General features: G+C 44.5%; 1 protein-coding gene across 1 annotated transcript; it reads left to right on the plus strand.

Moving 5' to 3' along the window:
* The first annotated feature begins 322 nt into the window (after positions 1–322).
* On the plus strand, positions 323–27,970 carry LOC109731994 (uncharacterized). Its single transcript, XM_040396238.2, has 6 exons — positions 323–577; positions 24,541–24,776; positions 24,880–24,994; positions 25,229–25,340; positions 26,203–26,296; positions 27,644–27,970. The coding sequence occupies exons 1-6, from the start codon at positions 323–325 to the stop codon at positions 27,855–27,857; spliced, it is 1,026 nt and encodes a 341-aa protein (XP_040252172.1). The 3' UTR covers positions 27,858–27,970.

The raw sequence follows: 27,970 nt of genomic DNA on the forward strand, positions 1-27,970 counted from the left end.
CCATCTCAGCGGAAAAGCAGTGTGGCTTCCATGGAACTCGTTCGGCCTGATATCACGGCTCCTCGCTACCCCGTGGATGATATCACGGAGAAGGAACATTGTGAGCTAATTACGAAATGCCATAACCTAACCTTGAAGAGGTGGCGGTCGGCTATGTCTTACCTTGTCGACCTGATGGAACTTTCCATTGCACTCCAATTCTAGATGGCTTTGCTGTTGTCAGGGTGGATGAAGTTATGAACGGATTTGAGGGGTTGGAGCTTGACTACACTACAGGTGAAGGGGAGAATCATCTGGAAAATGCCTTAAGGAGTACCATTCTATGGAGAAAGGAAAACATCGTGCTTCCAAACTGGACGCTGCCTCGGCAGACTCGGCCGGAGGAGGCCCCTCAGCAGACTCCTCACAGTCCAACTCTATCTCCGCCGCCTCAGCCGTCTCCGCCGCATCAGCTATCTCCGCTGCCTCGGCTGTCTCTGCCGCGTCAGCAGACTTCGGCGGAGGAGGCCCCTCAGTAGAATCCTCCTCCGCCTCGGTTTCCTCCGCCGCGTCAGCTGACTCCGCCGCCTCAGCAACGGTGGAAGAGAGTCGCCACCGCTCCGGTGGCTAGTAGTACAACAATGAAGAAATCCAGAGTAGGTACAAGCGTTAAGAAGGCTCCTGCCAAGTTACCATACGACATGATCATCGAGGAAAACAATGACATCGTGCTGCCGATGTGAAATGCCAGGTTGCACCGAAACGTCCACCTACAAAGGAGAAAATAGATCCGGTAAAGCGAAACGCTGTCTGGATGCCCTTACGCGACAACCACCACCGCCGCCGGTATCACACTATGGCCGCTGTATTGAAAAGACATTTGATCAAGTGAAGCGATCGGGAAATAGCAGTGGTGCAAAAAGCCGGAAAACAATTCCCAGCTTGGCAAACAGGAAAACCAATTGTGCCCCCCGCTCAATGTGTTTACCAATATCGCTAATGATCCAGAGGTAGTGGCCGGTGGTCTTGGTCTCACTCTTGGTGATTACTTAGGCGATGATGTACAGTTTGAAATGGCTGAGGTAGTAACCTTCAGATACGAGCACGAGAAGCCTCTTGTCAAACCTGAGCAGCTCCCGCATCTATCAACGATGATGCGAAGATTCCATGAGGGTACTTGAAAACCTGCAAGGATGGGACCAATAGTATCTTGGTGGGAATTAAAAATGAGCACTACTTCAATGGAGTCGAGGCGTTGTACATTGAATTTGAAGAATTATTTCAGTTATACAATCAAGACGCCATCGACAAAACTATCGTCAGTTGCTATTGTCTGTAAGTATTATTTCTATAATTAAGTCTCTAGCTCAGCTCGCTCATTGCATGTATAATTATCCTCACTATATTATGCAGATTGAAGATCCTCGAATGCAATAGAGGACAAATCTATGACATTGGGTTCATTAACCCAAATACCATAAATTAATATACGTTACAAAAGAACCCCGGCGATACTGAGGAAAACTTGCTAAACGCGTTCATTCGACAACAAAATAGAAGGGAAATACTCTTTCCGTACAACTTCAAGTGAGTTTTACTGTCTTGTGCATATTTTGTTTCGCTTACTCGAGGTTAAGTGTAATTGATGAGTTATGCATGTGCAGGTTCCACTTTATTCTGCTAGCATTTAGCTTGACGCGGGACTAGTAATTGTCTTGGATTCGAGATGTAAAGAGCCTAAGGAGTGGGCGGACATGAGTGCAATGCTCCAAAAGTAAGTTCAATTAATCATTATCGCACTATATCGGCAACTTCCGTTCATTTCCTGATATCAAAGTAATCATTTTCTTTGTCGGGCGGGGTTTGGAAAAGTTTCACTAGCAAGGTTAGGGGTGAATGGAAAAAGCAGCTACGATTTTCACACCCCAAAGTAAATAGTACTAGCTAGATTCGCGCATCTCTCATTGATTCTAGTTTCAATACCATTATCATGCTTGATTACCTTTTTGATTGAACTCTATTCTCGTAAAGTGCTTGTGACAAGCAGCCGGGAATAATTTTTGTGGATACTATGTTTGCGAGTTCATTCACCACGTGACCTCTGAGCGGGGCATATCTTCACAGCAATTAGAAGTACGTAAACAATATTCACAATTTTATTTTATTATTATCAATTGTGTTGAGTTTGACTCATATATATATATATATTGACCCCTTCTTTAAATTAGATCTGGCAGAAGCGGGATCAACTCCTACCAAATGATCGCATACGACGAATTCAAGAAGAATTGGTGGGATTCTTTGTTGAGCACGTCATATCTAAAGACGGAGAATACCATCGGGAATTGCAATGCGATTTTGGTAGATGATGTTAGGGATCGTAAGAGATGTTTTATTCTATATATGCATGATCGTGTACTATATGTAGTAGCGTCGGATAGATATACAAAAACTTGTTGTTCGACTAAGCATGGAGAAAGAGAGGTTACTTCTCTCTACATATGTTCATGACAATGTTGTGTAATGGTTCCTTCATTGCTATATGTAGTAGCTAGAGGTTAGTTGAATGGAAAACATAAAATAAAAATGAAACCCTAAATGTAAAAGAATTTGAAGGGTAAACACAAAAAGAAAAGGGGGAAACACAATATGAAACCCATAAACCCTCCAAAACCCATAACCCTCCTTCCAAAAAAATCCAGCGCTTGGCAGGGGCTAACGTTGCTGACTGATAATCCCCAAGTGCAAGGAATCGTCACAGCGATTTCCAAAGGTGGAAGTGATAAGTATGGAGTGTTGAACCCACAAGGAGCTAAAGGTAAGATCAATATTCTCTCAAGTCCTATCTGCCACTGATACAACTCTATGTACACCGAACGTTTGCTTCCATCTAAAAACGAGAAATAAAACTACATTGTGGGTATGAAGAGGATAATTTTGCATGATATTGGAGAACTACAATATAAAAGTGGTGCTGTTAATATAAAATTAGAATATACTACTATATATTATAAATAGCGAGTGTGGAATAATGATAGATTGGTGTGCGGAATTGTCCGAGGCAATTGTTAACAAGACCGGTAATCATTATTGCAATTTCATATGAGGGAGAGGCATAAGCTAACATACTTTCTCTTCTTGGATCATATGAACTTATGATTGGAACTCTAGCAAGCATCCGCAACTACTAAAGATCATTAAGGTAAAACCCAACCATAGCATTAAAGCATCGAGTCCCCTTTTTCGCATACGCAACAACCCCCTTACTCGGGTTTAAGCTTCTGTCACTCTAGGAACCCACTATAAGAGAATCATGAACGTATTGCAACACCCTACAGCAGGAATCCTTCAGACAGCACCAAAATAAACCATACAACTCAAACCAATCTATATCATCAATCAACCCAAAAAGACAAAGGAAAACTACTCAAAACATCATAAGATGGCAACACATCATTGGATCATAATATGTGTCATAAAGCACCATGTTCAAGTAGGGGATTACAGCGGGGTGCGGGAGAGTGGACCGCATAAAAGAGATGAGGATGGTGACGATGATGTTGATGTTGATGAAGACGATCACTGCGGCGATGGTTCCCCCAATGGCACCCCGGCGCCACCGAGAGAGAGGGGGAGCGGTTCTCCCCTCTGTGCTTCCTCCTCCATGGCCTCCCCTTAGATGGGGAAAGGTTCTCCATCTGGTCATTGGCCTCCATGGCGATGGTGACCCCTCCGGCTTCCTCCTCCATGGCCTATGGTGATGTTGGCCCCCTCCAGCAGGGTGCCAGAGAGGGCCTAGATTGGTTGTTCGTGGCTACAGAGGCTTGCGGCGGCGGAACTTCTGATCTCTCTTCTGTTCTGGGGTTTTTAGGATTTATAGGAAGGGTTGGCGTTGGTTTCACGTCAGGGGGGCCCACGAGGAGATAACAAGCCCGGGTGGCGCGCCCTAGGGGGTGGGGCGCCCCCCCCCTTGTGGTTAGCCCGGGGCTCTTCTTCTGTATTTTTCTCTTCCAGTATTTTTTATATTTTCCAGAAAAATTCTCCGTTCATTTTCAGCTCGTTCCGAGAACTTTTATTTCTGCACAAAAACAACACCATGGTAGTTCTGCTGAAAACAGTGTCAGTTCCGGTTAGTTCTAATCAAATCATACCAAAATCATATGGAATTGTTATAAACATGGCATGAATACTTTATAAATTATAGATACGTCGGAGACGTACCAGCATCCCCAAGCTTAATTCCTGCTCGTCCTCGAGTAGGTAAATGATAAAAGAAATAATTTATGAAGTGTGAATGCTATCAAGTGGACAAGTTTGATCGATGGAAGTTCCGAACACTTCTTCTAGCATCATTATATATCATAAACAGTAGCTCGTCTCATAAAACTCCTCATGATCAAGTAACAAGCTATTCACAAATTAAGGTATAGACCATAAACTTTCTTGAAAACTAACAAACTATGTTCTCAGTCATCAAACAATTGCAATTCATCTTATTTTCAGGAAGGGTCTATGTAAGAATTTTGATTTAGCAAATTCCACATACTCAACTATCATTTAATCTTTCACAATTGCTAACACTCGCGTGATATTTATGGATTCAATGTTTTAATCCGACACAGAGAAAGATAGGGGCTTATAGTTTGGCCTCCCAATCTTTTACCTCAAGGGTAATGTCGATAATAATACTTTATGAAAACCTACATCCGAGTGGATATATATATATCCGGATTTCTCCAACACATAGTGCTTGCCAAAGGAAAAAGTGTAAAAAGGAAAGGTGATGATCACCATGACTCTTGTATAAGGGTAGAAGATAAAAGTAAAAGATAGGCCCTTCGCAGAGGGAAGCAGAGGTTGCCTTGCGCTTTTATGGTTGGATGCACAAAATCTTAATGCAAAAGAACGTCACCTTTTATTGCCGCTTGTGATAAAGACCTTTATTATGTAGTCCGTCGCTTTTATTTCTTCCATATCACAAGTTCGTATAAAGCTTATTTTCTTCACACTAATAGATCATACATATTTAGAGAGCAATTTTTATTGCTTGCACCGATGACAACTTACTTGAAGGATCTTACTCAATCCATAGGTAGGTATGGTGGACTCTCATGGAAAAACTGGTTTAAGGGATGTTTGGAAACACAAGTAGTATCTCTACTTGGTGCAAAGAATTTGGATAGCATGAGAGGGAAAGGCAAGCTCAACATGTTGGAGGATCCATGACAATATAACTTCTATTCGGATATAGGAAAACATAACCCATTATGTTGTCTTCCTTGTCCAACATCAGCCTTTTAGCATGTCATATTTTAATGAGTGCTCACAATTACAAAAGATGTCCAAGATAGTATATTTATATGTGAATCTCTCTTCCTTCAATATTCTTTCATGAATTGTTCAAATGACAAATGTTGAGTTTGCTAACTTTCAATAAATTTTACCACCTATACTTCTTATAAGTGAAGTCGTTACTCCCCATGGGATAAGCATATGAAGCACATGTAATTTCAGATCTAAGATATTCAATTCGTTCAACTATTTACTCATAAGATATAACTGAAGCACGTGAGTGAATGACAAACTACTTCAAAAGATATAAGTGAAGAACAATGAGTAGTTAAATAATTAACTAGCCATGGGAGGACTCTCTCTCATTCAAGATTTCAGAGCCAATGATTTTATTAAAACAGCAGGTAAAATGAAAATATGCTCCAAGGAAAACACATATCATGTGACGAATAAAAATATAGCTCCGAGTATGGTATACCGATGGTTTTGAAGACGAAAAAGGGGATGCCTTCCGGGGCATCCCCAAGCTTAGGCGCTTGAGTCTTCCTTGAATATTACCTTGGGGTGCCTTGGGCATCCCCAAGCTTAGGGTCTTTCCACTCCTTATTCTCCTCGTATCGATATCTCACCCTAAACTTGAAAACTTCAAATACACAAAACTTAACGGAACTTCGTGAGATGGGTTAGTATGATAGAGAGTAAATCATTCACTTTGGTACTGTCAAAGACAAGATTCATAATTGTTCTCACACAATGCCTACAGTACCATATCATTTCTACAATTTATATTGAGCAATATAAGCCATACAAACTAGAAAACAAGCAAACCATGCATTGAAAATAGAATCTGTCAAAAACAGAACAGTCTGTAATGATCTGAATAAAAACCATACTTCTGTTACTCAAAAATTCCGAAAAATTAGGACAACGTAGAAAATTTGTATATCAATCAACTGTAAAAAATTCAGAATTTTGTAACGCTCCAGTGATTTTAAACAATTCTATGACTGGCGGTAAAAGTTTCTGTTTTTGCACGAAATCAAGTCAACTATCATCCACACTACCCCAAAGGTTTTACTTGGCACTTTATTGAAACAAAAGCTATAAAACATGATTGCTACTGTAGCTTAATCATGTGGAAACATAAAAACAGTAGGTATAAGTATTGGATTGTCTCCCAACAAGCGCTTTTCTTTAATGTCTTTCTAGCTAGGCACGATGATTTCAATGATGCTCACATAAAAGTTAAGAATTGAAACATAATGGGAGCATCATGAAGGATATGACTGCTACCTCTTGAGCACTGCGTTGGTTTTCCCTTGAAGAGGAAAGGGTGATGCAGTAAAGTAGCAGTATTTCCCTCAGTTTTTGAGAACCAAGGTATCAATCCAGTAGGAGACCACGTTCAAGTCACACGTACCTACACAAACAAATAAGAACCTTGCAACCAACGCGATAAAGGGGTTGTCAATCCCTTCATGGCCACTTGCAAAAGTGAGATTTGATAGAGATGATAAGATAATATTTTTGGTATTTTTATGATAAAGACTAAAAGTAAAGAAATCAAAATAAACGGTAATAGAAATAACGATAGATTAATATGGTAGAGAATAGACCCGGGGGCCATAGGTTTCACTAGTGGCTTCTCTCAAGAGCATAAGTATTACGGTGGGTGAACAAATTACTGTCGAGCAATTGATAGAATTGAGCATAGTTATGAGAATATCTAAGTATGATCATGTATATAGGCATCACGTCCGTGATAAGTAGACCGACTCCTGCCTGCATCTACTACTATTACTCCACACATCGACCGCTATCCAGCATGCATCTAGAGTATTAAGTTCATAAGAACAGAGTAACGCTTTAAGCAAGATGACATGATGTAGAGGGATAAACTCAAGCAATATGATATAAACCCCATCTTTTTATCCTCGATGGCAACAATACAATACGTGTCATTTCCCCTTCTATCACTGGGATCGAGCACCGCAAGATTGAACCCAAAGCTAAGCACTTCTCCCATTGCACGAAAGATCAATCTAGTAGGCCAAACCAAACTGATAATTCGAAGAGACTTGCAAAGATAACAAATCATACATAAAAGAATTCAGAGGAGATTCAAATATTGTTCATAGATAATCTTGATCATAAACCCACAATTCATCCACTACAAAAAAAAGACACATCCGTGACATTTTGAGCCAAACGAAATTTTTTCTGTCATACATACAAAACCCGGTATCATCATAGATGTGGTGGGCTCCTACTTCTATGACAAAAAATCATGACAGAAAATGGGATTTTCGTCCTGGGCGGGCCGAAGACGCAGCTGCATGACATTCTTTGGGCCGTCCATGACGGAAAAAACCATGGTAGAAGCGAGGGGGAGGAAAATTTCGGGGAGTTCCCAGTTACGGTGGGAGGTCCGGGGCCGAGCGATGCGCGTTTCTCTCGTACACGTATGCGCGTGTGTGCGAGGCGTTGGCTCTAACTGAACCCGAGCGAGGCGTTGGGCTCTAACTGAACCTGAGCGATTGCACTGCAGGCTACACGTTACTAAACCCGAGCGATCGATCGATGGCTGTTAACTGAACCTGATCGAGCGATTCCTTCGCTACTGCTGCTAACTGAAGCCGATCGATTGGATGAACAGTGAGCGTTGCGGGGGGGTTGGATGAACAGTGAGCGGTGGCGTTGCCTCTGGATGAACAGGACCCCGTGGTGTGGTGGAGGGCTGGATGAACAGTAGACGGTGGAGGGGTGCCCATGGAGGGGTGGTTGAACAGGACCCCGTGGTGTGGAGGGCTGGATGAACAGTAGACGATGGAGGGGTGCCTGTGGAGGGTTGGTTGAACAGTAGCCGGTGGAGTAGCACGCGGTGGAGGCTGGATGAACAGGAGCCCGTGGAGGCTGGAGGAGGTCAACGGTAGCCCATGGAGGCTGGAGGAGGTCGACGGTGGAGATGAACAGTATCCCGTGGAGTCCCGTTTTGCGGTACGCCACACCCCTCCCGATGAACAGGACCCCCGTTTCGACCGTAGGAGGTCCGTTTCGTCCGTTTTGCGGTACGCCACACCCCTCCCGATCAACAGGACCCCTGTTTCGACCGTAGGAGGTCGTTTCGTCCGTTTTGCGGTACGCCACACCCCTCCCGATCAACAGGACCCCCGTTTCGACCATAGAAGGTCCGTTTCGTCCGTTTTGCGGTACGCCACACCCCTCCCGATCAACAGGGCCCCCGTTTCGACCGTAGGAGGTCCGTTTCCTCCGTTTTGCGGTACGCCACACCCCTCCCGATCAACAGGACCCCGTTCCAAACGTAGGAGGTCTGTTTCCTCCGTTCTGCGGTACGCCAGGCCTCGTTTCCATCGCCTGTTCCGTCCAAGCCCTCCCGATGAACACGACCACGCATTCCGTTCCGACCCAGCCGGTTGGCTCCCACGCGTTCCGTTGCCTCCCGATGAACACGACGCATTCCGTTGCCTCCCGATGAACACGACGCATTCTGTTGCCTCCCCATGAACACGACGCATTCCGTTGCCTCCCCATGAACACGACGCATTCCGTTGCCTCCCCATGAACACGACGCATTCCGTTGCCTCCCCATGAACACGACGACGACGATGTTTCTCCGTTCCGACCCAGCCATGTACACGAGCCCTGGCCGTACGTATGCGCGAGTAGGCGTTCGAGACCCTGCCCGTATGTACACATACGTGGCCGTATTTTCTTTCTTGCACCCTGGCCGCTGTACGTACGTGTACATGCTACGTGCGCGCCTCTACTACGACCCGTGCGCGCCTCTACTATGACACGTGCGCGTCTCTACATCGACCAGAATGACAACGCTACGTACGCTTCGACCAGGTGGGTCCCGACTGTCAGGCACTTCCTTGCCTGCGAAGATGTAGCTGGTGGGTCCCAGCAGTCAGGGGGGTGAATCGTTTTGTTTTTCTTTCCCGGACGCACTTCCTTGCGTGCGAAGGTGTAGTTGCTGGGTCCCAGCAGTCAGGGGGCGAATCATTTTTTTTGCCCGGACGCACTTCCTTGCGTGTGAAGGTGTAGCTGGTGGGTCCCAGCAGTCGGGGGGCGAATCGTTTTTTTTTCTGGACGCACTTCCTTGCGTGCGAAGATGTAGCTGGTGGGTCCCAGCAGTCAGGGGGGCGAATCGTTTTTCTTTTCGGACGCACTTCCTTGCATGCGAAGATGTAGCTCGTGGGTCCCAGCAGTCAGGGGGCGAATCATTTTTTCGCGAAATACGGTGGCCCGTCCGGTGGGTCCCCGCTGTCAGGTGGAGGAATAATTATTTTGCGCGTAATAAGAAGGCACTTCCTTGCGGCTGCTGTGGACCCAGCTGTCAGCCTCTCCACGTACAGTCCACGTCCGACGGAAGTCGTTCCTTGACCATGTTGACCACGCCGTGCCGAGAGCACCAGAGCGGTGGACGACGGCGAGGCCTAGGAAGGGGACGACGCGGAGCCGGGGAAGACGCAGCAGTGGATCCACACACGGAGAGGAGTACGAGGGTTCACTGGTTCGGCTGCGCTGCCGTCGCCGCAGAATAACAGGGGGTGTGGGTGAGTGGAGGGATGGCCTGGCCAGCGGTGGGAGTAGTAGGGGGCGGTGAGGCCTCCACGGCAGCATAGCCGGCCACGGGAGGCAGGAGCAGGCGGCACGACCGGCGCTGCTTTGGGCGGCTGGAGCAAGAAGACCAGAGATTGAAGAAGCACGACGGCCGTTGGATGGACATCGTACGGTCACTGCAACTAGAATCGTTTATATTGACTAAGTTGACAAAGCCCTTGGTACGTCAACTTAGTAGGCCCACAGGTGAGCTTCCGAAACGGTGCGCCCCAGATGTCAGGGGGAGGAATCATTTTTTGGGCGGGTGAAGCTAGAATATCTGAGATTGAAGAAGAAGCACGGCATCCGTTGGATGGACATCCAACGGCCACTGCTGCTAGAACCGTGTGTTGACTATAAGTTGACAAAGCCTTGCATACGCGTCAACTCTGTTTTTTTAGGGGACGCATCAACTTAGTAAGGCCAGAAGTGTGTGGCAGAGAACTTATAGCCAATTTGAGATTTGTAAGAATGTGTAGCCCATTTTTGAATTCTAATGGAATTTACTACAGCCCATTTACAGTTTGTTAAAAGTACAGCCCATTTCAACCAACCGTTCAAAACAGAATTCAATAAAATTTCCCACATTTTGATGGGATCCGAAATATTTTTATTCCGAAATTTCTAGTCAGATTAAATACAATTTCAATATACATTTATATTACGTAAAAATCCAACGAAACATTGCACTCGCAACAATTAATGAAATTAAAATTTTCAATATCCAAAAATAATATTTTATAAAGTAATCACGTGTTTGGTGCATTTTTTATAGTTACTGCCCAGTTTTTATAATTACATCCCATTAATTATTTCTTAAAGCCCATTTTCTTGTTAAGCCTAATGCATCCCTCCTAGGAAAGATTTGCAGCCCAGCGGGGCGGAGAATAACAACTTGACCTTGCCTGGGTATTCCTAAAAAAAGTATAGCTGGGCTAGTCATTTTCAGCTTGAAAAAAATTAATATCTGGGCTGGATATCTGGCCTGGGCTAGACGGGCCACAGCCGGCCCAGTTAATACCTGCAGCGATGTTTTCGTTGTTGTTCAGAGGAGAAAAATTAATATCTGGGCTAAACATCGAAAAACTCTGCAGTGCTCACACCTCAAAAACACAAATACTACTGGAGCTGCTTGGTCCCAGCTGCCGGCCGCTTCTCGTGCAATTCTCTCGTTTATTGACTACTACATAGGTTGACAATGGTGTGGGACCGTGATGTCAGGAAACCAGGAGGAAGCAAAATAAATTATAGTTATATATATATATAATAAGGAGGCACTTGCGTACGTGAGGCTATGGACCTGGTGGGTCCCCATTCTCATCCTCTCCAAGTAAAGTCATCCTCGCCCGCGCGCGCTTTCCGCCCGAAACAGTCAGCGCCGCCCGCCCCGCTTCCCGGTGCAGGCGATTGCTCCGCCTTCAAACGACACAAGTGTCGTCCGTCCGTCCATCTGCCGCCCACATTAATGATACGCGGTTGCCGAGGCGGCTACTCCGGTGCCACACGTCCGTCCCCTCGCCCGCCCACCATTGCTATATAAACTGCTGCGCCGGCCATAGCCGCAGTCATCCGCATCCGTTCCCTTTCTCCTGTCCACACAACTACTGCCCACCATGGCTTCCTCGCGCTCCAGCGCTCTTCGGGACGGGCGGACGACGGACCACAAGGAGATGGCAGCCATTGCTGCCGACCGGCTGGCCGGCAGGCAGCCGGAGGACGACGGCGTCCCAATGGAGAACATGGTAGTTGACGATCCGGCGCCAACCCCCTCCTCCGCGCCATCCTCGCCGGTGCATTGCACCATGACCATTGGCGAGGCCCGTGCCCAATATATGGACAGGGTGAGGCAGATGCGTGAGGAGCAGTTCCGGGAGGCGCAGGCCGACGCTGCCTACAACCACCATCTCCTCCAGGAGCACCTGCAGGCGGAGGAGCAGATCGCCGCGGAGCGGGAGGCGCTGCTCGACTCATACCGCTCTGCCCGCAAGGACCGCCTCGAGCGCTGGCGGTACCGCATGCGGGTGGCGGAGGCTGCGGCCGCCTACAAAGAGGCTAGCAAAGAGGGCGATGAAGCGGGCGAGGCGCTGTTTGCCGAGACCGAGGACGAGGCAGAGGACAATGCCGGCTCCGACGAGTCCCCGCTCCGCTGGCGTCGACGATGCCCTGCTCCGCCGAGGTCCCGCGGCGCCAACAACGAGGCAGAGGACACCGCCGGCTCCGCCCCGCCAACAACGAGGCAGAGGACATCGCCGGCTCAGCCGAGGCCCCACCCTGCCGGCAACATGGGGGAGGATTTCCACCGCTCCGCTGAGGCGCCGCCCGCCGGCAACGAGACAGAGGACATTGCCGGATCCGCCGAGCCCCCGCCCCGCTGCCAACGAGGCCGCGCCACACAGAAAACAAGGAAGAGTAGAACACGGTAGGTCGCCGCCGCTCGGGTCCAAGTAAGGTCACCGCTGCTACCCTCCGGTTGAAGCCAAGCTAGGCGGGTTGACCATTGACGACCGGTTAGCTTCTTGGCGGCGACGTGGAGTCAGAGAGCTGCGCTGGAGAAGAACGCTGCTTCTACTTAACTGCTGGTGAAGTTGGCTGACTGACACGTGGGCCCAACAGGCCACATGTCAGTTATGCAACTGCACCTGCAGTTAAGTCACTGAAGCTTCTGTTCGGCTCAGCGGGACACAGGTGGGTAGCTTCGGTTAATTAATTATACCACCAGTGCACCCCTTTTTAGTTGAAGAATGTATGAAATGTAATGAAATCCGGCATGTTTATATGAAATCCGACCGTGTATGAATGAATTTATTTCGATTAGTTCGAATTCCTATATCACTGGCACTGGATGAACATGCAAAACAATACGTACTAGCATTATTCCCAGGGTGATCACCTCGTTTGCAGCAGTTTCACATGTACTCCCTCCGGTCCTTTCTAGTCGTGCATACAAGTTTTGTCTGCAGCCAAAGTATCTCTACTTTGACCAATCTTATACAAAAAAGTATGCACTTTCACAATGTGTGAAGTAAAAAGGAACAGAAGGAGTACAAAGAGTTTGAGCAGCTTTTTAGCATTTCTGTACATTGCAATCAAAAACACAGGCCTGGCAATTCATAGAGAACATTCAAAACAATTGATGATTATGCATCTCAGTGACTCACATGTCAGAGGCAATATTTACTTCACAACTAAAGAATAAAGAAAAAATTGATCGACGCTGCTGACAGCAAAGGGCGTCCCATTCGAAAATATCAAACGCATGTCTTCCTAAAATCAATGAGCAAAATTTGACAAGGTTGTCCCATTCCAAAATATCAAATGCCTACGATTGTGGAAAGGGCAGGGTTTGCCATCAGTTCCGACATTGACATGGCACCTCGTGCTAAATAAACCGGCTGTTCTTTTTGTGCAGTTCCACCAAAATCAACCAAATTCGCGCGTAGCTTGTATGATTTTGCCCTTATATGTTGCAACGCCTTGAACTTATCGGCGCCTCCTTTCTTGTGGTGGAAATGAATGATTCAATGTATTCATGAACATTTTGTGCAGTTCCCATTGAAATCAAGCTGAGCACCCCTGTTTGCACAAATACAAAAAAGTGATTAGTATAAAGCAAACTGTACTATGAATTGACAGTTTCAACAGGCTCATACATGGTCCATGTAGAGCACACTTTTAGAAAAATGGAACTCACCAGAAAGAATCCTAGAACAACATTGTACTCGCGCATCACAGCAAAAAAATGGAGATTTGTCAGTCCTTCTGAGCTGAAGTTAGTTTGGTCTTGTGGGGAGTAATGTAACCATCCTTCAACTGCTCCTTCTGATGAGAAGATAGACAGGGCTTCTTCATCCTGGCATAATCGGAACTAGTCACTTCACGTACTCCATATTCTTCTTCAGAGGAAGATGATCATGTTGTGCAAAGACAAGAGGACTACTAAATGCTAGCATCCTTGTTTGCTCGAAAAAAAGGAAAGGAATTATTTAAAACAGCACAGATGAAGCACTTCTCAAGGACAATACCACTTTTTCATGACAGTATCTAAACAGTAGCGCAACACCAATAGAGATGACAAAGCTCAATCATATGGATGAAATCAGTGGGCGAGTACCAACCTTTGTCAGGAGGCTTATTGTGTAGAGCATACAGATGAAGCACTTCCCCGGAACCATTTGTTGCTATCTACGGTGGTGGCCATGCTTACTATATACTTCTCGATTAGTTTAATGTTTCCAACATCTTCTTGTGCAGTTCCACTAAAATATATGGTATCTTCAAAGAAGATCCCTGTTTGCACAAGTAGAGATAATTACATATTACATTAAGAGTGGCATCAAATCAGTGGCAAAACAATTGCTCGTTCCAGCCATAGCAATAAATTAAGATGCAAAACTATATCATTACTTGTGTCATCACAGTTCCAGTGCTTCATTATAGCACCGGGAGTTGATTTTTGTTTTTCTTCCGCTTGTTCTTCCCCTTCATCACTTGGTTCAATAACAGACAAGCTTCGCCTTCAATGTAAGATTTGGCATGTCAATTAGGGAGCACAAGTATAGTACTAAACTTAATTTTCTGATGAAAGTGGCAAAATACAGGCCAGCAGTTGTGAAATATCCTTATCTTACCTCAATGGGATATTACGGTGCACATACAAATTGGAAGTCTTGTCTCCATTTGTGCAGTTCACTAAAATCAAGCAACATTATCGTACAAGTAGCACAACATATGAAAGCACACTGCAGAATCATGTGAAAGAAGGCTAGTACTGACCTCTCATGATGCGGAATTCAAACAACTCACAAGAAGAAGATCTGAACCAAATTCGCCTTAACGGATAGGAAGTAAGATCTCCTCTTGTGCAGTTCCACTAAGATCAAGCAATCAAGCAACGTTGTCGGTGTAACATTTTGGTTGAACTGCACAAAACACTCTTAAAACAAAAGTGTTTTGTGCAGTGCAACAAAAGGTCACAATGGCAACGAGGTGAAGTAGATAACCCTGTTTACACAGAGGTGCAAAGGAAACAATTAGTGGTCAATAACGGTTGATGACACAGAAGCCAACAAAAAGAAGCATCTACCTTATCTAAATGGGAAAGAAAGCAAGACATCAGCATTTCTCAAACGGTGGCATTGATTAATATTAACATAGAGATTATATTAACAATAAAATTCGTTAAACATGTAATTTGCTTTTAACTGTGGCATTGCATCAATTTTCCAGCGGCATTATTAGAGGGTGTTTGTTTACAGGGACATTTTGGTGTAGGGACTAAAAAAATCCGTGTCAGTCCCATCTAAACCAAATAGGAGGGACTTTTAGGGACTAAAAGTTGGCATTTGGGACTAAAGAAAGAAGACCCCGAGGGAGTCTTTTTGGGACTTTTTCCAACAGTTGCCCCTGCCACGCATCGCACCTTGTCTCTATTAGTTCATTACTAGGGGTAACATGGTCTTTTAGCATGTCATTTAATAACCTCTAGTCCATGTTTAGTCCCTGGAACCAAGCAGGTAGGGACTAGGGAGTTTTTAACCAAACAGGGCCTTAGATTAACAACAGCTAATGAGTTGCACGGGACAGTGGACGCACCAGCACCATGTGCATCTACCGATGTACTGTGGTCATGCACAGTCTGTTGCAACAAAGAACAAACAACCAAGGAGCATATTTGTGTTGGTCCCAGTTTTGTTATCTTTAGACACCTTTCCCTATGTGAGCGCAGCAAATCTAGTCCTGCTCAAACTCTACAGCCTTGTCCCTTCCTTTCCTTTTTGAACTAGTACTTTTGCCCCTTCCTTTCCTCTTTGAACCACGTCCTAGATTTATGCAATACAACTTTCCCCACTACTTTCCCCCATTCCTTTCCTCTTTGAACCACGTCCTAGATTCATGCTATACAACTTTCCCCCTTCATTTCCTCTTTGAACCACGTCCTAGATTCATGCTATATACAACTTTTCCCACTACTTTCCCCCACTCCTTTCCTCTTTGAACCACGTCCTAGATTCATGGTATACATGCAGCTAGAGCAATGCATGTGGAGTAAGTAAATTATACCTTAAGGTTCTTGGGGCGTGGTTCGGTGGGCGACGGGACGGCGGCGAAGAAGAAGGGGTCGGAGGCCCTCCCGCGCCGCCGCTGGGTGGAAAGTGAACAGCTGCGCCGGTAGTCCCTCGCCGACGGCGACAGCGTTAAGCCTCCTTCCCTTCCCGGCGGACGGATCCTGCCGGCTCTTTGAGCAGCAGTGAGGGGAGAGAGAGGCCAACGAAGTCTTGTTTAGATCTAGAGAGGGCGAGAGAGTGTGAAGAGAGCAACTACAAGCGCTGAGGCTCCAGCGGGAGAGGGCGAGAGAGTGTGAAGAGAGCAACTACAAGCGCTGAGGCTCCAGCATGTATATATATACTGGAGAGAGAGAGAGAGTGAAGCGTGCAAACCCTAGAAAACATTTTGACCAGTCAAAGAATCCTCCTGGCACAAATTATGCTCAAGTGTAGTTATCGAACCCGAGACCTCAAGTTTGATGAGCGAACAGGCTAACCAGCTACAAAACCCTCCCGTTATGTTCAATGAGAGGGAAATAACCTTTTATACATTCCTGCATTCGTGTGACAAGCATGCCGTGTTTTTTTTGTGTGTGTGGGAGTCATTGGGATTTCAATCATAATCGTGTCATGTGGCTTTGGTGGTAAGACTATCCACAGTGGTGCAGAAATAATGCAGCCTTAGTCACCTTACCTCTCTCCACGTAGTACGTTGGGTCCCACCAGTCAGAGGGTGAAACAAACAAATTAATAAGAAAAATTAAAAGCGCCAGCGGTGTATCTTACCTCACACATCTCGCTACTGCTCGGGAACACTGTCCAATTGATCCCTCTGTTCGCTCACGTACTATTTTAAGTGAATCCTTATTATAACATGCACACAAATTTTGGGCACTTGTATTCGACTTAAGTCGGTGTGCCACCGTATCTCGTATACTTACTACTCCCTTCGTCTAGGTGTAATAAGTCACGTTAGAAGGTGCAACGGGACCAAGGTGCGCGTGTGTGTGTGTGTGTGTGTTTAACAGCATGTGTGTGTTAGAGAGAGCGACAGATCGACCTACTCCTACAGAGAGATGTTGTGTAGTGTACGATTTTAGCCGTGAGAGTCGGTGCATCCTCTTGTTTCCGGGCGTGTCCGGTAGGGACATGCGGACAGCTGCCACGCCTGCTCCTGACCAGCCTGGCCCACCCAAAGCCCCTCCATCGCTCGCGCGCGCTTCCCGCCCGAAACGGTCAACGCCGCTCCAAAGAATCAGTGCCGCATTCATGCCCGGGCAGAGCGGACGCGACCTCTCACTGGCGCAAGAGTGATGGTTGCTTCGTCCGTCCAACTTACTGCTGGGTCTATGTGATTTGACGGCTCATTGGTCTTTATTACTGAGGTGGTAGGACTGCTGGATGTCCCATGCTTTCGACGAAAGGAGGTACTACTACTAGATTACAATTTTCTCCATTCTTATAGCGGAGGCGTGCAAGAGCAGTGAAAACACACAGGCTCGGTGATTACATGGCCCACCTCACACTATCACCGTGCGACACCTAACTCTTTACATAGTACTCCCTCCGTTCCTAAATATTACTAGATGAGTCCCTGCGTGTTGCCGCGGAACAGCGGTATATCTCTCTGCGCAAAATTATCGATTTCATAGAACTAAAAAAACTCTATAACCGCATGACAAATGTGGTAGCCAAACTAAATAAACTCCCATCATCATTTAGATCATCCCACGTAAGGAAAAAAGATCAGCCAACTCCTACTGCATAATGGGATTATATTTTTCTTTTTGACATGTTAATGGGACTTAAAAGCTCACTTACATGCATGCTACCGGTGCATTCTTGCATGCAGACATGTTGATGTGATTTAAAACCCACTCACATGCATGTGCCACGGTATTTCTGCATGCTTGCATGTGGCTTAGTGCGGAGCCTCTCAACGTCTAGATCAGACGGCTATTATGGACTGATTTACTTCATCTAACGGTTACATCAATTTTGATGATGTGGCTCAAGGAGAGGATAGAGAATTCCTAGTAGTGGGGGCTAGCTATTACTAGTAGATAAGTCTTTGTAGAGATTCCACTACATATGGAACAAAATGAATGAATCTACACTTAAAATGCATCTATATACATCTGCATGTGGTTCATGGTGAAATCTCTACAAAGACTTATATTTAGGAACGGAGGAAGTACTAGTATAGTACGTACTGTAATTTATCAGCGAGATAAATTTGTACAATGCTATGAAGCTTCCAGCTTCTGTTACATGTATCTTGCGTCCAAGGTTGCCCGTTGCAACATTTCATCAAATACAAAGGAGACTAACATGCATGCTATTGCATCTCAATGATTGACAGATCATAGCAAATATGTTCTCCCTCGGTTCCAAAATAAGTGTCTCAACTTTGTGCAAACTTTAGTACAAAGTTGTAGTACTACTAAAGTTGACACTTATTTTGGAACAGAGGCAGCTAAAGAAAAAAAAGATCCATGTAGTCCCTAGCCCTTGAACCGTGAACCCTGACCAGGCTTCAATTTGCTGGCAACGTTTGAACTTCCTAATAAATGAAGTTTGCAACCTTTTGACCATCGAATCATTTTGTGCAGTTTCACCAAAATCGAGATGAGCATCCCTGTGGCAAAGAAATTGAAGAAGCATGATTAGAATAAGATTGCTGGCACTAGTTGATGAGACATAAACTCATCACAAATACAGTACGTAGAAGCCAGTAGAGGTATGTGTGGGGCAAAGAAGTAGAGAAATATCCACAGGGAGTGATGTGGGCAGCTGGAGCAGTGGTGCAAGCCGGCTGTAAAGGGAGTTGTACCTGAGGGACGTAGCTCAACCTTGAGGAGGGCGGTGGGAGGCGGCAACTGCCCATGTCGCGGCAGTGAGCAAGGGACGAAGGCAACCTCACCGGCTTTGTGAGAGAGAACGGCGGGGACCCCTGATCGGGACGTGCCGACAGTGGGTTTTCGTCGTCGGCGACGGCCACCGCATCTACACTGATCCGTCGGGATGTTAGAGATGTGGCCACAGTCGTTTTGTGCGAGAGAGTGTGAAGAGAGCAACCCCAGCAAGCAACCGTGTAGGCTGGCCCGTCCTGACTATGTATATAGTGGAGCGGTTTCCTTTTCTCTCCATATGAACCTATCATATTGCATACGTGCCACTGAAGAAAAAAAACTTTATTTATAAATGACGCGGCACCTACTACTCGTTCTCCTATAACCTTGCGCTTGGCATCTCCAAAATATTAACCTTGCAATTGGCTCTTCGCCTCTTCGGGAAGTCGAGCAATAATGGTAGTGCAGTATATATCGTTCTGGCTATATGAGACCGAATGAATTGCTGCACGTCCACCACGTGGGCGAGGGAGAGTGCTACATACGGAGCAAAATGAGTGAATCTACACTCTAAAATACGTCTATATACATCAGTGTTTGGAGTATGTACTAGTAGTTCATATTGAAATCTACTAAAGGACATATATATTCCAAACAATATGATATAATCTCTATAACCAAGGTAGTAGGGACGAGGAGTAAACGGAGGGAGTAGTAAATTTTTCTCCTCGTCCTACGAGCCACTGCGCGCATGGGCGAGGGAGTGGGCGTAAGGCGGAGCAAGCTTCACCTCATCCTGCGAGCCACCGCGCCCGTGGGCGGGGGAGACGGCATACTAAGCAAGCTTCTCCTCGTTCTGCGAGTTGACGGGACACATCAAAAGTACTCCAGTGTATAGAGCCTTGCCTCTAAGGTAGGCCCCACATGGTTTGCCTTTTTTTAACATAACACGTCAAGTCGCAATTTGTTTGTTCACCTGTGGTAGACGATCCTCCCTCCACCATGTGGACAACCACTACAATAAATATGTCAACTAGTGACCTTCTGTCAGTGACCCTGGAAGAATTGGTCATAGATCTATGACCATTTCAGACCAATTGGTCAAAAGCTGTTCGGGGGGCTCCAAACCCTAAACTATAACGACCATTTTGGTCAGAAAGGTCGTAATTTCCTTACACAAAATGGTCATAAAGCAGATAGCACTGGTCCGCTGCCTTATTTCTAGCTGATCACGACCAATATAGATGGTCATAACCTTGTAAATTGTGGTGGGTTGCTATGACTAGGTGCCACCTCATCAGTTTTGCCTATGTGTCATGTCCATGTGGCAATTTTTGCCCCAGGTTGTGAAGCAACCTATATTCTGTCATTCCCAAAATTCCCAAAAAAATCTCATAAATTCTTTGGGTTATATCTTCGTCAAATATGTAAAAAACCTTCCTTGCCTAGTTCAAAAATAATTCAACAATATTCATTTTCCTATTCTGTTCAGAACAACACTTTGTGAAGGAAGTACCACTTTGGCATGTCCAAATAGTATCCATTTTCTACGGTGCTTTCCTATGCCCAAATAACCATCCTCCACCAAATGCCAGCTCAATCCATTCATTATTTTGAGCCCAGCTTCAACATTCGTATTTATGTCCAGTGTGGTACTTTGCAAAGCAAGTACCACCTAGGCTCCTCCTTTTGAACTGAAAATTTGTGAAGACGGTCTTCTTAGTAACTGATCATCCTCAGCCAAAACTCACGCCCATTAGCCATGTACATTTCCCCTACCGCTAATCAAACACTTGGCTGCTAATTCATGTTTGAGCATCAATCGGTCTCCTCGTGAGAATCTTATGTTGTAATTTTATTCCTAGCACCTACCTGGGGAGTGCCCAACCCACTAGACATGCCTAGGCCGACCAGAACACATGGCAACGCCACGGTCACGCGGTGACCACGTGGCGGGCATGCGAGTTTACGCGCTCTAGAGTTGGGGCCCTCGGCCACCGCCCAAACCTCGACGTATCGCCACCAAACCATGTATTTATGATTAAATAGGTACTTATGTAACTAGAAATGATTTTTGGAAAAAATAAATAGCAAACTATGAGGCAGCTGCAGTTCAAATTTGACCCGCTTCCACCTGAATCGGCGCAAATTTGTCTTTTTCACGAGAGGTGGATCAACACTTTTTACACCCAACCATTTTGTCAATTGTGCATTAAATATGTCCTAGTATTTTAGAAAATTGATTTGGTCCAATTTTGCAACAATTATTTGGGAGGTCCTTCACAAAAAAACCTCCTTTTGGGCACTCGAAAAATGGAAAATGGTTTTTCCGTCCAAAGAAAATGAAAACTTCCTTAGGCTATATTGTTTTCCATTCCAATATGCACCCATGTGCACAATATGAGATCATTTGAACAAACTATGCCATGAATGTGGCCATAAGATTGATCATTTGGCTTGAAAGCCATTGATCTCCACACGTGATAGCTCGTTTCTGAGAACACTTTTTTAAAATAATTGCCGTATTACAAGTTTTTTATTTTTCCTGGGAACTTGGCCACATATAATGACACAATGCAAAGGTTTCCCAATTATTTGATTTTTTTTTGAATTTTTTATGCCCGTTTCAAAATGCGGTCAAAACGGCGGGAATGACTGTTCCTAGCTAGTGGTTGAATCTCGGAATTTTTTTGGTGTTTCTCTGATTAAATAGATACTTATGTACCTAGAAATGATTTTAAAAAAATAAAGACAAACTATAAGGCAGCTACAATTCAAATTTGACCCGCTTCCAACTGAATCGGCGCAAATTTGTCTTTTTCATGAGAGGTGGATAAAAACTTTTTACACCCAATCATTTGGTCAATTGTGCATTAAATATGACCTAGTATTTTAGAAAAATGATTTGGTCCAATTTTGCAACAATTATTTGGGAGGTCCTTCACAAAAAAACCTCCTTTTGGGCACTCGAAAAATGGAAAATGGTTTTTCGTCCAAAGAAAATGAAACCTTCCTTAGGCAACATTGTTTGCCATTCCAATATGCACCCTTGTGCACAATATGAGATTATTTGAATAAACTGTGCCATGAATGTGGCCATAAGATTGATCATTTGGCTTGAAAGCCATTGATCTCCACACGTGATAGCTCGTTTCTCAGAACACTTTTTAAAATAATTGACGTATTACAAGTTTGTTATTTTTCCTGGGAACTTGGCCACATATAATGACACAATGCGAAGGTTTCCCATTTTTTGATTTTTTTGAATTTTTTATGCTCGTTTCAAAATGCGGTCAAAACGGCGGGAATGACCGTTCCTAGCTAGTGGTTGAATCTTAGAATTTTTTTGGTGTTTCTCTGATTAAATAGATACTTATGTACCTAGAAATGATTTTTGGAAAAAATAAAGAGCAAATTACAAGGCAGCTACAGTTCAAATTTGACCCGCTTCCAACTGAATCGGCGGAAATTTATCTTTTTCACGAGAGGTGCATCAAAACTTTTTACACCCAACCATTTGGTCAATTCTGCATTAAATATGGCCTAGTATTTTAGAAAAATGATTTGGTCCAATTTTGCAACAATTATTTGGTAGGTTCTTCACAAAAAAACCTCCTTTTGGGCACTCGAAAAATGGAAAATGGTTTTTCCGTCCAAAGAAAATGAAAACTTCCTTAGGCTATATTGTTTTCCATTCCAATATGCACCCATGTGCACAATATGAGATCATTTGAACAAACTATGCCATGAATGTGGCCATAAGATTGATCATTTGGCTTGAAAGCCATTGATCTCCACACGTGATAGCTCGTTTCTGAGAACACTTTTTTAAAATAATTGCCGTATTACAAGTTTTTTATTTTTCCTGGGAACTTGGCCACATATAATGACACAATGCAAAGGTTTCCCAATTATTTGATTTTTTTGAATTTTTTATGCCCGTTTCAAAATGCGGTCAAAACGGCGGGAATGACTGTTCCTAGCTAGTGGTTGAATCTCGGAATTTTTTTTGGTGTTTCTCTGATTAAATAGATACTTATGTACCTAGAAATGATTTAAAAAAAAAATAAAGACAAACTATAAGGCAGCTACAATTCAAATTTGACCCGCTTCCAACTGAATCGGCGCAAATTTGTCTTTTTCATGAGAGGTGGATAAAAACTTTTTACACCCAACCATTTGGTCAATTGTGCATTAAATATGGCCTAGTATTTTAGAAAAATGATTTGGTCCAATTTTGCAACAATTATTTGGGAGGTCCTTCACAAAAAACCCTCCTTTTGGGCACTCGAAAAATGGAAAATGGTTTTTCCGTCCAAAGAAAATGAAACCTTCCTTAGGCAACATTGTTTGCCATTCCAATATGCACCCTTGTGCACAATATGAGATCATTTGAATAAACTATGCCATGAATGTGGCCATAAGATTGATCATTTGGCTTGAAAGCCATTGATCTCCACACGTGATAGCTCGTTTCTGAGAACACTTTTTAAAAATAATTGTCGTATTACAAGTTTGTTATTTTTCCTGGGAACTTGGCCACATATAATGACACAATACGAAGGTTTCCCAATTTTTTATTTTTTTTATTTTTTATGCTCGTTTCAAAATGCGGTCAAAATGGCGGGAATGACCGTTCCTAGCTAGTGGTTGAATCTTGGAATTTTTTTGGTGTTTCTCTGATTAAATAATTACTTATGTACCTCGAAATGATTTTTGGAAAAAATAAAGAGCAAACTACAAGGCAGCTACAGTTCAAATTTGACCCACTTCCAGCTGAATCGGTGAAAATTTGTATTTTTCACGAGAGGTGGATCAAAACTTTTTACACCCAACCATTTGGTCAATTGTGCATTAAATATGGCCTACTATTTTAGAAAAATGATTTGGTCCAATTTTGCAACAATTATTTGGGAGGTCCTTCACAAAAAAACCTCCTTTTGGGCACTCGAAAAATGGAAAATGGGCACTTGAAAAACCTCCTCAATTATTGACGAGAGGTGGATAGACAGCTATTGAGACACAAGCATTTGGTCAATTGTACCTAAAATATGATATAATATTATTGAAAAATAGAGTGGTGCCATTTTGCAACAAATATTGGTAGGTGCTTCAAAAAATATATACCATTTTCGACACTCCAAAGGTAGAAAATATTTTTTTTGCAAATAAAACTCATTTTTGAGATCAATTTTTAAAGATATTTGTATTATTCCAGGTTTGTTATTTTTCTGAAAAACAAGTCTCACTTGTGACACGATGCTATGGTTCTTATTTTTTTTTTCTTCTAATTCTATGATGTTATAAAATAGATGACATGATTTAGCATATTATTTAATTGATTACGACCAATTTAGATGGTTATAAAATCGTCAAAGTGTGTAGTACATTGTGATTGGTGGAACCGTTTGTGGCACGGATCGATGAGATGGCAGACATCCTACCATCCATTGCTAGTAATCCAACGTCCATCCATCCGTTCATGCAAAGAAAAGGAAAAAAACCCACCGCACCAAACCCTACCTCTCTCTCACCTCTCCTCCCTTCCTTCCGCCCGCCGCCTCCCTCTCTCTGTCCCCGATCCAGATCGGCCTCTCCCTCACCCCTCGCGCCGCGCCCTCCTTCCCTCGCGCTGGCACCGGCGGCGCCCTCCTTCCTTTCTGTCACCGGCGGCGCCCTCCTTCCCTCGCGCTGCACCCGAACCTCGCTCTCGCTCCCAGCTCTTCTTCCTCCTCCGCTGCAGCTAGGGTTTTGTCTCCCCGATCCCCAATCCCCGAAGCTCGGATCCAGCAGCAGCATCAGCGATAGCGGCCGCGAGAGATCCTCTCCAAGGTCAAGCACGTCCAGGCCAAGCCTGCTGGCCGCCCTCGCGGGTGACTGCCTCCGCGGTGACGACGGCGGCCTCGTCGTCCCCGGAGGCCGCGGCGCCCCTCAAGGCCGACCTCCGCCACGTGAGTGATCCGTCGATCTCGTCTCTCCAACAGTTCGGTTCTCGCCGCTTCGATTCCTTCGATTCAACAAGATACTGTGTACCACTTCGGTACGTGCGTGCGTGTGAGCTGACTCTTCTTCTACGTGGTTCGTAGGTGTTCCGGATGCACGCACGAGTTCGACCTGGACAAGCCGCCGGTGCTGCAGGAGGTGGCGGATTTCTTCAGTGGCCACGGAATCGAGGACTTCACCTTCAGCAGGGGTAGGCTGGTGAGTGCAGCTCCCATGAATCTCTAGCAGGAAATGTGTGGGATGATGTGTCTATTTGGTTTCCACTAAATTAGTTTGCATAGCTTCTGGTCACCTGATCCAGTAACGGAGAAGAATTTTAGGTTCAAAATGTTCCCACTTCCTAGTAAATGTTTTAGGTGCATAAGCAATTGATGTGATTAGTTGGTGGATTTGCTTTGTCGCTAAGTCTGAATGTGGGAACCTTGTTTTTAGTCAGAATGGCGTTGCCGGGCAAAGCTAGCGGTACGTGGAACACCAGAGAAACCACTGATTGGCCTGTATCAGGAAGGGACACATACTGTTCAAGATATTCCCGATTGCAGAGGTTAGCTATGAAATTCTGTTAACTGTAAGAGTTACAACAGTTCAGTTCTCGTCATCTCTTACGGCATAGACTTTTCCAGCTTATAGCAAAGAGACGTCCCTGTTTGAGCTGAAGTTTATATCCAAATAGGACGATTGAGATGTCACTTGAGCTACTAGACAGGCAGGATTAGTCTATGCGTGTACTAATTCAGCTACTAGATATAGATAGGAGTGCAGCATGCTTACATTGACTAGTCTGTACGCGTACGTACTACTGTGTCTGGTTGGCGTTGAAGTCAACTTAGAAGACCAACGTTTTTTCTACCTCAGTCAGGAGTATTATGCCTAGACAGAGCATGGTTTCTCAATCAAGTTTCTTGCTGCACACACTACATTCTAAATAGATTTATTAACTTGATCTTAGAGCTATTTATTATGCAGCAATATCACAAAACTGATAGTGATGTGAATTTGTTAAGGGAGGTAGCTGCTTTTATGTGATCAGAGGCATAAACAGTGCAGTTTTAATTTTCCAGTATGTCTTTGAGGTAATAATGTCATGGAAGTCCTTGGTAATACTCATATGAGTGCTTAGTATACTCACATCATGGTCTACACGGTGTCAGTTGTCAACTAGCTGTAACCCATATTAGTGCTTAGTATACTCATGAAAGGGTTATTTCTCCACCTGTAGTTCACGGTTTATGCAGCAGCTGTTCTTCTACCAATCTGTTGCTCGATTGTGTTGCGGATTCATATGATATTGGTGTACACTCAATTTGGTTATTTCTTGCTAGTTCTTCTACTAGTTGCTGTGTAATCCTAGTACTACAGGTGGATCAATCTCCCCCTCCCTCTCACCCCCGTCTCTGTCTCTGCAGGTAGGACAGGAGGAACAGCGACAAGTGACGGGATGAAGCCCGGCCATGGAAACCCACCGCAGCCTTCAAGACCTCGACGGCGGTCGGTGCTATGGTATGAATCCTTCCTCCACTTCAAGACCTCTACGTACGACGGTCAGCAGCACGCGCGCGCATTGCACTCTTCCTCTTGCTCTGTTCTTGGGCTGATGCTGGCAGCGGTGCAGGGGATCCTGATCAACATGCAGTTCCCGGGGCCGCAGATCGACGCCGTCACCAACGACAACATCGTCATCAACGTCTTCAACAACCTGATCTGATATTGTTCTGAGATCCAGTGGCATCTCTATCCTCTTACAACTAATAACATTTTTTAACTTCTTTTGGCCGTGCTTTCGCTTTCACTACAGATCAGATCAGTGGTGAACGAAAGAAACAAGTGCACAAATAGTATCAGTGGGCTTGTATTTTTCTTGTGTAGCTGCTCTGCACTTGTTGTAGAGCATAGCTTGCATCAGTATTTTTACCTATTTTTGACCTCTCATTCTGAAATACATCTAGCAGGTGCGGCTAGTACTCTATTATTCTCCTACATATAGATATATATGCATCTAAAAGGGCAAGTACTTGGATGACCTTGACAACATCATACTGATTGTAATACATTTGCATAAGACTCTGTATTCGAAGACTTCTCGCAATTTATCATGCAATTCTAAACAATAGCATATGTCTATCTACCCTGCTGGGAATTTTCACTTTATATAAAAATTTGAGAGGCAAATGCTGGGAGTTCCAGTCTTGTCTGATGGCTAGGAACTCAACTCTGCTTTTTGTTGTTGGAGTTTCAGGCTTGTTGCATAGTTCGTAGCTTCAAGTGTACTCTGGCTTCTAGCCACAGTGGACTACAAATTATTATAGAATTACAAAGTGTACACAACATTGCACCTTACACATTCTTCTCTTGTGAAATCAAATGCCATGACTGGGCATTCTTTTATCAACTTGCTGTACACTTGCTCTGCTTTAGGCTACTGTATAACTTGTGCCTTTTAAATTGATGTACATAGCATGCAATTTTTTACTGTATCACATTCACACATGATACTCTTAATATAGAGTTGTTTTCCGAGCTAGTTCTGTTTACTCTTAATATAGGTCTATTTGTCACCAATACTTGCCTGCTATGCTATAGTAGACCTTGTTCATATTTATTAGCTAAGTTTGCTTGTCCTTGGTATCTATATGCATGCCATTTGTGTTTCAGGCTTTCTCTGAAATGAAATAATAGGTCTATTAGTCACCAATACTTGAGTTAATCTAACTCCTTACCTGCTATGCTATAGTAGGCCTTGTTCATATTTATTAGCGAAGTTTGCTTGTCCACAGTGATCCATATACATGCCATTTGTGTTTAACGTTCTCTGAAATGAAATAATAAGATTCACACTCCATGGACCAGGACGACCACCGGGACCTCCACGGCGATGATGAAGCCTGCACATGGTCGAGCTCGATGGAACAACAGTGCCTCAGTGTGGTGCAGCCGAGTTGGGCCACTCCAGTGCATCAGGAACTCTGCATGCTGCTGTCCTTTGTCTCATCATCTTAACTACTACAGTAGCAGGAGTATTTTATATGCTGTTCATTTCTTGGCCACCCAGCATGTTTGCTAATCATCCATCTGCCTCATGTTATATGATCCCTACCTAGTAACTTCATTATATGCAGACTTGTGGTGTTGGTTCAGTTTAGTCAAATTAATATATATACTGCTATGCTACTACTA

This window comes from Aegilops tauschii, chromosome 7, assembly GCF_002575655.3.
Source record: "Aegilops tauschii subsp. strangulata cultivar AL8/78 chromosome 7, Aet v6.0, whole genome shotgun sequence".
Taxonomy (NCBI): Eukaryota; Viridiplantae; Streptophyta; class Magnoliopsida; order Poales; family Poaceae; genus Aegilops; species Aegilops tauschii.

Coding starts and splice junctions, on each gene's coding strand:
- LOC109731994 (XM_040396238.2), top strand. CDS start 323: ATGGAGAAAGGAAAACATCGTGCTTCCAAACTGGACGCTGCCTCGGCA. Junction 24,777..24,879: donor TCGATCTCGTCTCTCCAACA/GTTCGGTTCTCG, acceptor CGTGGTTCGTAG/GTGTTCCGGATGCACGCACG. Junction 25,341..26,202: donor AGATATTCCCGATTGCAGAG/GTTAGCTATGAA, acceptor CTGTCTCTGCAG/GTAGGACAGGAGGAACAGCG.